We start from the raw sequence: 15,067 nt of genomic DNA on the forward strand, positions 1-15,067 counted from the left end.
TCATATCAAAATATTGAGAAAGCCAAACAAAATTCAAAGTTTTGTAAACAGGAAACTTATAAAATGACCTCATTATCGATATTCGTGTCAACACCGAAGTGTTGACTACTGGGCTGGTGATACCCGCGGGGACGAAATGCACATCATGAGTTGCATACAGTTGATAAATTTTTAAAGGGTCTACACCCAATCATATTTTTTTCTGTTTGTTTTATGCAACGATATATGTTCAGCCATTACGGTCATGTCGCTTAACAAACAGATTGGTAGGTCATAATTTGCAAACCGAATACTCGAAGGATGGTTATAGCATGTTTTGTTGCAATAGACTCTTGTTAAAGAGGAAAAGTTTTGGTAAAGGTTTACAGTCGAAGGACGTAGGAAAAAGACAAAAAAAACACGATGGCAATTTGTTTAAAATGACACCGTGATACAGATAACGTTCAATACAGGACAACAAGCCACCCACGTAATGAAATCATAAAAAACTTTCAATCAAACAGGACACATTCTTTAGATGGCCAAACTGAGTACCAGCGCATACATTTTCTGTGAGCGTTTTTGTGCAGCAATTTTACTTTGCAATCTTTTAACTTTTAATTACATTTAAATAACGTTTTAAAAGTACAGAAAATATTCATAAAGGCTATAAAATACCTGTTATAGTTTTTATAAGTTTGGGTAAAGTTTTCTCCAAGTTATCATATGTTGTATCAAAGTAATATTCCGGTTTGGAGACCAAAGATCGAAGTTGTTTTTCATTAACACTACTCCCAATTCCTATCCCAATTATTGTTATGTTTTTTCTTTTACACTTTTGCAGTCCAGGATTGTTTGCACTAGATGACTGTCCATCAGTTATCAACACTAAAATATTTTGGGCATGTTTTCTATCTCCTTTTTCAAGTTCAAACATATCGCCGCAAGCGTAACCAATAGCACCATCAATGTCTGTTGAATCGCCTATTCCGAAAACTGTCTCCAATATTGTGTTTGTAATGACAGACTTATCGAAGCTATGATCGAGCTGAAATCTTGTTTTAACAGAGCCCTGGAATAAAGCCATACCAACACGTAGTAAGTCGTATCTGATAGGAAGTCTATTAACACCATTGGCAAGATACTCCATTGTTACACGAAAATTACTACTCCCAACACTACCTGATTCGTCTACCACAAATATAATATCAGATGCTGAAAAAGGAGAATATTATTGCGTGATGTTCAAATGGCAATTTTTGTAGTGATATGAACATTCTATGACAACTTCATAGCTGCAGATATCATTTTAATGTGTTATTTGGCATCGAATTCTTCTTCTTAATTCAAAAAGTCATAAGTTGTGGCATATCTCAAGAAGAGAAAGAATTGGTTTTCAATTATATTTCAATATTTCATAAAAATAGTACATTATTCTTATATGAAATACCAGCTTTCGAAACATTAATGAACAGAGTATACCTTAAAGCGGTATGGGAGTCTAAAATAAAAATGATAGAATATGTTCATACTTTGTCAAAACGTTGTATCTATTGATACATGTTGAAAAATATAATAAAAATGGTAGGTCACCGCGCATTTTCTAAAGCTACAGGACGGGACAAAATGACACATGTTGTACGGATTATACAGGAAAAAACACAATTTTGTGATAAGACACTAAACAAAAAGATAGAATTGTTGAATACTTCAGGAAAATATAGCTTTAAGACACTGCTTTTGGAATATCAAATGAAAAGATAGGGTCACCGTACATTTTCCCGGCTAAAATACAAAATAGGAAAATTCCATGTAGAATCCTTCTGTTTTAGAGTCACCTCCCCTTCCAATTCAATTTTTTTAAACAATCAAAAATAATTAACATTTTCAAAAATATTAATATTTTTAAGTTATATTCTTATGAATTGGTTCTTATAAATGAAAATTCACATTAAGTATCTGCATTCCTGTATCAAACTTTGCTAACTTGATGGAAAATCTGGACCTTTGGTTCTCTGTTTTTTACAATCCAAGATGGAGGAAGACCCCCATACCACCTTAAGTATTACAAACAACTTTTGTTCGGTATATATATCCCAATAAGGATTAACACAAACGATAACACATATAAATTAGTTCCATGTATATAGAATATTTGCATGGCAAAAACTGAAGAATTCTTATTATATTTTAATGCCAACTAAATGAGAAAGTTAGACAATGTTTTTTACAAGTGAAATATTAAATTTCTATTATATTTAGAATAATGAAAACCATACATTTATACTAAATATCTTTCAACTGAGTTTAAGCGTAAACTTAATAAACTCATATATTTCTTAATATACAGAGTATGCTAATCAATGGCATCCTTAAACTGACAACTGACTAACATACTTACGATTAACATCACAGAAATCACCTGCATAACCTGGTCGGCAACTACATATATTTAGCCCATAACATTCCCCGCCATGCTGACAAGGTGGAAAACACGCATCTGCAAATACAGCATTTGAACATTACCTTCTTTTTCAAACACTAATTTGTATTTCATATATATGCAAGACTTAGAATATCGCCCGTTCCTCGAATCGTCGTCATAATGAAATAAAATGATATGTCCCTCTATTCGTTAGGATTTTCAGTTTCCAGTAGATCTCTACAGGCACTCCGGCTTCATCCAATAATTATAGCTGACCAGCAGGAATTAGTCACTGTAGTTGGAAGTGGCTTTAAACATCAATAAATCAATATACCTTACTGTGATTGACTGATGTTTGTCCTTTATTTCATTGTTTATTTGGGACGAGCTGTTACCTTCTTGTTGTTCGTTCTTTAATACGTTAGCTAAGTGGATGAATAATCTCTTGGTAAAAACTTAAAACCAGGAAAATGGCCATTGGTATATTATAGTTCGTTTCTGTGTGTGTTACATTTAATGTTCCAGTTGTGCAGTAGTTCTCCTTTTATATTTGATGCGATTCCCTCAGTTTTAGTGTGTAACCAGATTTGTTTTTTTCTAAGTCGATTAATGAATTTCGAACAGCGGTATACTATTGTTGTCCTTATTTAGCAGCACAACTTTCTTTTTATTGTTTCTTCCTATGTTTGCGGTAACGTTACCACGTGATATAACCTCTGCGATGTAACGCAAACCTTTCCGAAATAATGCAAACATTAATTTTATTTTTTATCTTATTTAAAATTCAAAGAGCAGTTATTAATTAAGGAGGCGGCATAAATCAAAATGTAACCCCCTTTGTACTCATTGCAAAGTAAAAAGCTTCAATATTTAGAATATATCATTAACTATAAATGAACAGGGTTATAGATATTAAAAGATGTGGTATGAGTGCCAATGAGACAACTCACACTGAACAGCAAGTTTTAAAGAACCTCAAAAATATAAACTCGATAATACAAGTTATATATTACAAAGATAATTGAGTTAAATGAATTTATACGAAAAAAAAATCAAAAAAATCTACCCTGCTTATATAAACAGATATAGTCGAATATAGAAGTACTTCCAAAGTAACCTCTCGTTTGAGGATTTTGTAAAATGGTGTGTAAAATGAAGATGTTTTATTATTCAAATTATATTCTCTCCATTCAAATTGCTATCCAAGCATCTAAAAGTTTCGTTACTAGATTGAAATGAAACTTCCATTACTTTATCGGAAAAATCTTTATCTTCTACTGAGAAATAAAAAAGGATTTCTTACATCAATATCTGAAAAAAAATGTTTCTTTCTTAATAATTCACTCTAAATCATTTTGTCTATTTGACTTGATAGATTCACAATTGTATGACATTATTTTGATCTTATCTACATAATAAAAAAAATCAAAATTTTGGCCTTCCAATTAAAATATGCCTATAACATATCTATTTTCTTGTTAAATAATATACTTTTTCTGATACACAAACTATTCTTGATTTGTGTATAATTGCACTTCTAGAATTCCCTTATTCTTATGCATGTATGCATATTTATCATAATGATTCGGCCATATACATATACATACAAACGATAATGAATAATTAAAGTCAAGATGTTTGTGTTATTTCGCAAAGGTTTGCGCTTTATTGCAAAGAATTGCGTGAGGTTTGCGTCCGTGATCATGACTCTGCAGTGACAGAAAGTGTATATAAGTGCTATAGATAAACAGTAGCATTCAGAGTCACTAAATAAAAGTTTATGTAGACATTATACAATCCTTTTCGACTGTTTCTGTTTGTACTTCTTGTACATCATAGGCACTAAATTTGCTGACATCTAAAAACATTTATCTTTCTCACCACTACAGCATCCCAAATCATATCGAGGAACATTTAGTACAGTCATTTTGTCACAGTTTGGTTCAGTTGGGTATGATTGTGTAAAGTGTTTTAATGATAAAAATATTACACAATATAAACATTTTGATTTTTTGATTCAGGAACTTATGTACATGAATTAAAGCTAGTAGTTATCTTTGTTAAAAGCCGATATGTTAGTTTATTCGAATACTAGTATGTATCATGCAGTTGATAATTTGACAGATTTTCTCATTCACTTAACAGACATAAACAACGATTGTGTCTCTTGCATCACATATTTCGTTAGGATATACAAATATCATATTTTCTGAATGAACTGCTACTTTTGCGCATAATTCATGATTACTGATAATACAGTGTCATAGTTTTGTTTAAAAGTTTCATGATGTAGTTCATGTTCGACCTGATTCAGTTCTGTGATTCTTATTGTGTATAAAGAAAAGTAACGATCAAAGTAAACATGCATTATACTAAACTATTTGAATAATGTGAATCAAAAACTGATTTTCGTGGATTCCCTTATCGATCTTAATCTATTTTACCCTTTTCGCGGCAAAATATAGATGCCATATTCTAATGTTTATATGTTTATAGACCTAGGTTTCATATCTTTACGTTCGTTTTCTACTGGCGAAAATTTAATCGGTCTAGACAATTATAAGTCGTTAACAGTAAAAATGTTTACTCTATAATACATGCATTTGTAAAGAAATCATGTGTATAATATATCTAATGGGAATTTCTTTTAAAATGGTTTCAGTTCGAATAAAAAAATATCCCTCAGAAACATGACATTTATTTAATAGTAGATGGCGTAGGATTTTAAATCAAACAACCGCCCACAGAAGACCAACTGACGTAGATGTTAGCAACTGCATGTCGCTATACGGTTTTTAACAGTAAGTAAAATTTAAACTGCATTATTCTGTTATAAAGTAGGTCTGTAGTTTTTTCAAATGAATTGCTCAATATTTGTTCGTGGTGAGGCCTTAAATAGCCGACCAAACTGTACTGGTTTTTTTCTCTCATTGTTGAAGGCAGTACGGTTATCTATAAATGCTTGCATTCACTTCATTTGAATTGTGCTTGAAAGTTGCATGACTTATTTGAAAACAGACCACATCTCCTTATATCTTTATTTGGGCGATTAAGAGATAGACATATTGTTGAAGACTGTATGGTGTCCCCTCTATATCGCTAGGTTAGTTGTTGCTGTATTACTGTACCATTGGTGCATAGCCTCAAGATTGTCTTGTATTTAGAATAGACATAATCTGATTAGAAAATGTAAAATATGTAATATCTTAGACGATGAATTTCATTTTTTCTTTAACTGTAAAATAAATAAAAATAAAAGAGAAATCCTTCTAAAATATTATTTACAAAAATACGTAAATTTTAATACACTTAATTTTTCTGGTAAACTCGTGATTATACTAAATCCATCAACACCAAATGATGTAAAAGCAGTTGTTTCTTTTATTAAAGAGTCATTAGAACTGCGGAAAGTAGAACAGTAACTGTTTTTATCATATCTCTTATAATATTGTCGAGTTTTCATTATGTTTGTTCATGTTTGTTTTGTCAATGTATTTGCCATAACCAAAATTGGTTTTTGTATGTTTTGCAAATAAAGAATTATATTAAAAGATTTGTTATAAAATTCACATGTATAAATTGAAATCACACAATGTAAAAAGTTTGACTACCCAGCTAACACATGATATTTTCATGATATTATTGACTGATTTTTTTTTGCATGGCACTCCAGGGCTTCCGTAGAAGAGCATTGATGTCTCAGTAAAAAATCAAAATGATAAAGTCATACCAAAAAGGACTACGATAATCTATGCCTAAAACTAGAAAATTCTTTGTATTTTGTCTGATTCAAAGTTTTTTAAACAGTGTTTTTTTTTCTTTATATCTACTCATCGTGTTCGGGGGCCATAAAAGGGTATTCATTATACGGTTATATATGAAATATATCATGGTTGTGTGGCGTTCTAAACTAGATTTTATGAATTGTAAATGTTTTATCGTCTACTCTAAATCAGCTGGAACGTAAAATAGTTATCCCAACTGGGCTTGGTTTGTCAGTGCTTGATCAACCTTTGGCCTCCGGCCATCGGGCTGATCTTACGCTCACAAAGCGTGTCCTCGTGGGATGACTAGTACAGAAGAAAGTCAATCGTTCAACCACATAATAACAATAGCGATACTTTGCTTATTCTGTGTTAATAGATATATTGTACATCGTTTGACCTAAAATATTTTAAACGTTTGAAAAGAATTGTGTCAAAAGTTCTGACAGTTACATAATCAAACAATAACCAACTAAATCAACCTGTTTCAAAATCACTGTAAGGGGGCGACCATTTGATATGCTGGGGGGGGGGGGGGGGGGGGGGAGAAGGATTTGTTTTGGATCGGTTATTTATTTTTGTAAACTAAGAGGACAAATTTTCTATTTTCTGCAGTAGTGAAGCAAGATTTTTCATTAAAGCAAGGGACTGACTATTTTTTTAATTTTCACAACTATATGAAAATCGAAAACATAAAGTTTTTAAATTATTTGTTTAATAAAAATAATACATGTATAGTCAAGTTATTACGTACCATTTAATCAGAATTAATCATCATACTCTGCAGAAATGAATCTTCTATATTCCTAACTGCATATACATGTATACATGTATTCATACACAGTATAAAAGTTGTTTTAACTATACTTTTTTTAAAGTATTGATAATCATGTTTCGCCGAGTGGAGCAAAGCAAACAAAAATTTTGAAGGGTTTTTGAAAGCCCAAAAAGCTAAAGAACAAATGATGCAAAACCATGCTTTCTGGGCGTTCCCCCAGACTCTTTCTTAATCTGAAAATGCAAGATCTGTTTTAATTATTTTTTGACAATATTTTGGTCTCAAAGCAAAATGAATAGATTCAGTGTAAGACTTAAGTTTCTAGGGACAACTTTAAAAGACCAGGCCCCTTGTCATTTTATCTATCATAGATTCTTTTTATGTTTTACATTATTGCTAAACAGATAAAACTGAGTTTGAACGAAGTTTGGTATTCTTTTTAGTTTTCAATCACCTATTTTACCGCTTACATCACTGAGAAAAAAAATTCTCAGCAAAGAAAAAACGTTGAGAATAATGTTTTATGGCAAATGAAAAAGTTCTCATTCTTAGCTGAGTAAAATAATTCATTTTTAGAATATTTTTTCACTCAGAAAAAAAGAAGTTTTATGATGATGATCAAGTTATTTCTAAATAAAACAAAATTACTGAATTAAAAAAGGAATGCAACACTAACAGAATACAGAAGGATAAACAATGAACAACAGACAAATAGATAAGAAACAGTGATTCCGAAAAATCAGGGCTACGTCTAAGGGAGAACAAAACTTGCTTCTTGCAAGGCACTCCCCGTAACCACAATTTGATATGGAGACAAGCGTTTAGTTGTGGAATTTGCTATATGACGCATTTGTCTCAATGTTAAGCTACGGCCCCTGTATTAAAAGTGAGGTAAGTGTTCTTGAGAAAATATACCTCAAGTTAAATGAAAGCAATTTTTAAGCATTTCAATTATATTTAAATAATATTTATACTTTTATTATTAAAGGAATTGGGAAGAGTTTCCCGATTTATTTTTTGGAAAAAAGATGAATTTATGAAGAATCTGGTGCCATCTCATACTTTCGATTATACCTGCTGAGTTATTTATTTTCAATTCATTGCAAGTCAGGTATTTATTTCAAAATCCTCCTCCCCCCAATAATATCAAATGGTCGTCCGATAAACGCTTCTCGATATGAAAAAGTAACTAGCCGTGCTTTTGTTTCACCTAAAAAAAATTAACAATCATAATTGAATCAATCATAAGTAAACTAAAATATATCGAATAAGTCTTAACTTACGACCAGCACATACTCCTCCTATAGTTTTGTTTGAACAGCGACATGTGTCAGGAGCATAACAGGTTTCATGACTTTTACAAGGATGATTACAGATGGCTGAAATTAAACACAAACAAAAAAAGGTCTTTTAGTTATCTTACTAAATTGATATCTAAAGTTTCTGAACTGTTTGTTTTGTTTTTTAATTATCATATTTCAGAAATTACAGTTGATGTAATAGGGGTTATTGTCAACACCTTCAAGGTTCAGAACGCTAACAAGTCATTTTTATCACATACATGTAGTTCATTCTTCCAGAATTAAATCTTTCATAAATTTTAGAGTTTGTCTCTCGTTATGAATGGTAACAATTTGGTTCAAACCAGATACTTAAAATTTCTAACCAACTTGACCTAAAAGGTTAATTGAGCTTTTCTCATAACTTGGTGTCTGTCGTCCATCGTCCGTCGTCGTCGTTGTCGTTGTCGTCTTTTAACTTTTACAAAAATATTGTCCTATAAAACTACAGGGCCAAATTTAACCAAACTTGGCCACAATCATCACTAAGGTACTTATTTAAAAATGTATCTGATGACCCCACCGACCAAACAAAAAGGCCGACATGCCTAAAATAGAACATAGGGGTAACATGCAGTTTTTGGCTTATATCTCTGAAACTAAAGCATTTAGAGTAAATCTGACATTGAGTACAAAAAGATCACCAGGTTAAGATCTATCCGCCCAAATATTTTCAAACGAATCTGACAACCCTTTGTTGGGTTGCTACCCTAAAAGTGGTAATTTTAAGGACATTTTGAAGTTTTTGGTTATTATGTTGAATTCTATTATACATAGAGATAAACTGTAAGCATAACAATGTTCAGCAGAGAAAGGTCTACAAGTAAGTCAACATGACCAAATTGTCAGTAGACCCATTAAGGAGTTCTTCCTCTTTAAAATCAATTTTTAAACAATTTTTCGTCATTTGTTTGTAATCTTGTACAAAAATCTTCTTTTCTGAAACTACTGGGCCATATTTAACCAAACTTGGACACAATCATGACTAGGGTATCTAGTTTAAAAAAAAATGTTCGATGACACTGCCTGGCGAACAACATGGCCGACATGGCTAAAATAGAAAATAGGGATCAAATGCAGTTTTGGCATATATCTCTGAAACTAAAGCATTAAGAGCAAATTTTACATGGGGTAAAAACTTTCATCAGACTTCAGACGAACCTGACCACCCGTTGTTGGGTTGGTACCCCTGAGTTAGTAATTTTACGGACATTTGGCAGTTTTTTGTCATTTTCTTAGATAGTTTTATAGTATCTAATACTATCTAGTATCTATTATTAATTATAATGTTAACCTTATTTTACACGATTTCCATAGCATCATCAAATACAGATGAGCGACATAGGCTCTTGAGAGCCTCTAGTAAAGGTATATAACCAATTTTTTTAGTGTCTAATGTATGATTTATCAGTCGAAGAGACTATCCAATCAATTCTAAAGTTTCCTGTTCATTAATTGAAAGATATTACTATTCACTTGATATATTTTACCAAAAGAGGTTGCTGCACGTTAAATTTTCAATAGAGTTTATATAGAACCGTAAATAATGATGGAATGATTTAAATGCTGGCGACATTGCTTGTTACATGGTGTCATCTTTTGCGGCAGAAATTATTTTTGTGATATGTGTGAAAAAAGCTCTTCATATTCTCGCCATCCTGTCAAATAGTAAAAAAGTAACATACTTGTTTTGCATTACAAGAACGGAAAGTTTCACGTTGCTCTCGTGCTTTAATATTTGTTTGGAAGACAAGTCTGCATTGACCAGAACATTCTTCTGAATCATTCTTCCACACTCTTACATAAAGATATACAAATAATTCCACCACAAAACGTTTGTGACCTAGTATACATATATTTTTTTCTAAGAACATAGGTAGGTGAAGTTTGCAGCCGGTTCGTTATTCGATATTCGATATTCAATATCCAACTGGCTGCTAGCAGTCGGCATGATATTCAAAATGTTGTTGAAAATCATGAAAAAAGAAATACTTGCTAACATTAATAACATGATTTTCATAGTTAAGAGGACTGTTAAGATACGTAGAAAATCGTAAAATGACCTCTTCAAACTGTTGTAAGTACTCGTTGTCCTCGAATATAAACCCTTTTCTTAGTTGCATATTTGTCTTTATATAATATAGATTGTTGTCAATAAAAAAAAACTTCCAAGATTTACTTTAATTTGTAAATGATATTTCTTAAAACAAAAAGAAAAACCGCTAAATCTAGAAAACATAGGAAATATAAATAAAAATATTTATGGTAAGCCCCAAAAAATAATATATAGTGAAAACCTACCTGAGACCTCTAAAATGAGGGTGGGACCTCCCTGGTCTTTTAATGTCCATAAAATTTGATTAAATCATAGACTCTATATATATATAAAGGTTGTATAAGAAGGATTTCCCAGAATATTGTCATATTCGATATCTATGAAGGCCTAATTATATTGTTACTTTTCAGCTAAAAATTATCAAAATTTTAGGACAAAGGGCACAGGGCAATGGTGATAGCCCCCTGATCTCTCAATCTGCCTAATATTAAGCAGACATTTAGTCAACAGGTAGATACAAACATGACTAAAAGGAATTTGGGCACACTTCCTGTCTTTCATGTTTACGGAGCGCCCAAAGTGCCAGTTGGATATTCAAAATATATATAGTGAAAACCCACCTGAGACCGCTTAAATGATGGTGAACCCCCCTGGTCCTTTAGTGTCCATAAAATTTAATTAAATCATAGACTCTATACATATAAAGGTTGTATTAGAAGGATTTTCCAGAATATTGTCATATTCGATATCTTTGAAGGGGTTATATTGTCACTTTTCAGCTAAACATTATCAAAATGTTAGGACAAAGGGCACAGGGCAATGGTGATAGCCCCCTGATCTCTCAATCTGCCTATTATATTAAGCAGAATTTAGTCAACAAGTAGATACAAACGTGACGAAAAGGAATTTGGGTACACTTCCTGTCTTTCATGTTTACGGAGCGCCCAAAGTGCCAGATTGATATTTAAAATATATAGCGAAAACCAACCCGAGACCGCTTAAATGAGGTTGAGACCCTTGGTCTTTCAATGTCAAACAATTTAACCAAATCATTGACTCTGTATATATAAATGTTGTATTTTTCAGAATAACGTCGTCTTCAATATCTACGGAGCGCTTTATAGGTTGTCACTTTATAGCCCAAAAATGTCAAAATTTTAGAAGAAAGGGCACAGAGTAATGGTGAGAGCCCCCTGATCCATATTTACGAAGCATCCAAAGTGCCAATTGGATATTCAAAATATATAGCGAAAACCAACCAGGTAATACTTATTTTCTCAGAGTAACACTATAATGCATCGTTAAATGCATAACACATTAAGAAATTCATTTGATATGAGATAACGATATTTATTTATTTGCATATGTTTTAATACTTACGAACATCACAGGTATACCCATTCCATTTATTGCAGCAATGGGTCTCTGTGTAAATTTTGTTGGTTCGACACCTGCATACATGTAATATTGCAATCATTTTTAATTATCAATTTACATGCATTGGTTGTATTCCCATTCTGAATAAACAAAATATATAGACGTTCTTACATGTCTAATACAACAACAAAGCGCAACAATATTGCGCGTTCATTTCATTAGAAATATCATAGCATAAATGTGCTTTTCAATTGAAAACTGCAATTATATTTTCTAAATTGTGTGAGGTTCAGAATTTTCACTTTTGCAACGTTTTCGTATATGATTCATATTCCAATCTACGGTAGATTCTTTTTTCTATTCTTACTAAAGGTCTATGATCGTTACCTTCAAAATCAGACATAATCTAATCTTTTGACAGTCTATAAAAAACGGTTAAAGTAAACGTACTGTATGTTATTTTAGAATGTTTTATACTCATTCAAGCTAAAACACAATAGTAAAAATATATACGATTAATGTGTACGGAAACAATCATGGCCTTGTCATAATCTGTTTGTTATGAAAATTGCACACTTGAGTAATACAAAGGTGCAACCCAAAAAATGAAACATAAGGACACCGTTCCAATGTCCCCCGCGTCGCAAAGGTTTTATCTGTCCAAGGGAATTAGATGAACACAAAAACTCCTTTTAAATTAAAAAAAAAATATCCTACAATAAATGCAGGCACAAGTACGCTTCCATATAATTTGTATTGCAAGAGGCATAAATCTTTTAATGACGTCTGTTTCCGTTTTTCAAAAATCTTTCTGGTATAAACCTTTGGTATAAATTTCATTAAAAAGTCAACAAGAAATGTATGTGTGATAGTGCTAGAATAGAACTTTCTACATAATCTAAATTTCCAAGGGCATAACTCTTTCAAAAAACAATTGATATGCATTAATTGTTGAACTTGTTCCAGATATTGCCTTTACAAACTTATAAGTTAAGTATCATGACAATCCTTTGTTGGTGCGAGAAATGTTTCAATGCTATTTTCCTTAAAATACAAATTTGCACAGAACAAAACTCTTAAAAAATAATTACACTAACTTTGAAGTACATCAAAATATCGCTTAGCATTTCTATAATTTTATGATACACATTTTATAAATATCTTTTAATTAAATGATGTGCATTTCCCTTAATATAATATGCACCTGTCATTATATCATGTGCAAATATCCTTATATATATGATGTGCAAATATCCTTCACATGACGTGCAAACATACTTATATGATGTGTAAACATACTTATTTGATGTGCATACATTATTATATGATGTGCAAACATTCTTATATGATGTGCAAATATCCTTATGTGATGTGCAACTATACTTATATGATGTAAAAGCGTACTCATATGACGTGCAATGATCCTTTTTCAAAAAATGATGTGCAAATGTACTGATATGATGTGCATATATACTAATATGATGTGCAAATATCCTTATATGATGTGCATTTTCCATATATTATGTGCAAACATGTTTATATGATGTGGTAGTGTCATTATATTATGTACTTGTAATATTATATCATGTGGCTCGGTTAACTTCATTATATGATGTCGAAACGTCATTATATGATGTGCTTTCATCGTCGTTATGGTCAATGCACATCCTTACGATTAGAATGATTACTCTCTACGTCATAACTGATTCGATCTGCTTTTGCGGGGTTACTAAAATATCGCTCAAATCTTATGCTATTACAAGCGAATGTCAAAAGTGCATTTTAAAGACAAAGTTGGAAAGCGCAATTCAACAAAAAATAGCGTTTTAAACATTTCGGAGGAAGATTAAGATCAAATAATACAAGAGCTAGTTGAAGAATTTCCTGGCTGTGGGGGAAATAGGATAAAACAAATGTTGGGGCCATAACTGTAGCTTAATGGTCGGTTGAGCAAAATCTGCGTGTTGAAGCTCGTAGTTTGAACTATCATTGTTGACTTTTACGAATTATGACTTGATAGCAGACTTGTCTCATAGCCACTCGTACCACATCTTCTTATTTTTACTCATTGCAAAAGACACCAATGTATTGTCAGTTTAAACAATATTTCATAACAATAAGTAGAAATTATCTACTCTTGCATAGGTTTACCGGTATAGATGATTGGTTAATTTTTGTTGTTGATTGATTGGTGTTCAACGCCACCTCCAACACAATCATGATAATACTCGTCGGTGAGTTTATATTGATTGAAGCCGAAGTCCTCACAGAGAACCACCATTTTCGGTAAAAAAAACTAATACACATGTAATTCTTTTCAATTAAGATTGGAGAAAGGCTCACCTGTAAAGTATAGGATTCGTTATCATAACCTAAGTATTGACAGTCTAGAAAAATAGTAGGTCGACTACTTACACCACTCAATCACCGAGCCCCCTCACAACAAAAAAAAAAACCCAACCACACACACACATGGATTGAATGAGATACGGAATGAGTTTTTTGATTAATGTCAAGGTTTATCTTTTTTTGAATCTCAACCATTTTTCAAACGATATAACTATATATTTGAGCTGGGTTTAAATTAACTCAACAGAAGCAGATCGGAATCAGTTACGATGTAGACAGTAATCTTTGGAATCGTAATGATGTTCATTGACCATAACAACGTTGAAAGGTAATCCTATATTGACGTTTCGACATCATATAATGGAGTTAATTGAACCACATGATATGCGATTACAAGCATACGATATAATGATAACACCAAATCATATCAAGATTTTTGCACATAAAATAAGGGAAAATGCACATCATATAAGAATATTTGTACATCATATAAGTATATTTGTACATTATATAAGGATCTTTGCACATCATATAAGGATCTTTGCACATCATATAAGGATCTTTGCACATCATATAAGGATCTTTGCACATCAGTTAAGTACAATTGCACATCATAAAAGATTCTTTGCACATCATATCCGGATATTTGCACATCATATAGGAATGTTTGCATAACATATAAGTATGTTTGCACATCATATAAGTAGATTTGCACATCATATAAGTAGATTTGCACATCATATAAATATATTTGTATATCATATAGATATATTTGCACATCATTACCGTCATTGATGAGTCTTATGTAGATGAAACGCGCGTCTGATATACTAAATTATTATCCTGGTACCTTTGATAACTATTACACCACTGGGTCGATGCCACTGCTTGAGGACGTTTCGTCCCCAAGGGGATCACTAGCCCAATAGTCAACACTTCGGTGTTGACATGAATATCAATAATGGCATTTTTATAAATTTCCTGTTAAAAAAAATTGAA

At 31.9% G+C, this 15,067-nt stretch overlaps 1 protein-coding gene across 1 annotated transcript in view; it reads right to left on the bottom strand.

Moving 5' to 3' along the window:
• Window positions 1-15,067, bottom strand: part of LOC134705785 (fibroblast growth factor receptor-like) — a 50,699-nt gene that overhangs the window by 25,069 nt on the left and 10,563 nt on the right. The window contains exons 3-6 of the mRNA XM_063564501.1: window positions 11,723-11,793; window positions 8,230-8,325; window positions 2,381-2,479; window positions 658-1,194 (exon numbers count right to left, since the gene is read on the bottom strand). Coding sequence (XP_063420571.1) covers window positions 658-1,194; window positions 2,381-2,479; window positions 8,230-8,325; window positions 11,723-11,793 — 803 coding nt within the window. The remainder of the gene's footprint in view (window positions 1-657; window positions 1,195-2,380; window positions 2,480-8,229; window positions 8,326-11,722; window positions 11,794-15,067) is intronic.

Source organism: Mytilus trossulus, chromosome 2, assembly GCF_036588685.1.
Source record: "Mytilus trossulus isolate FHL-02 chromosome 2, PNRI_Mtr1.1.1.hap1, whole genome shotgun sequence".
NCBI classification, from domain to species: Eukaryota; Metazoa; Mollusca; class Bivalvia; order Mytilida; family Mytilidae; genus Mytilus; species Mytilus trossulus.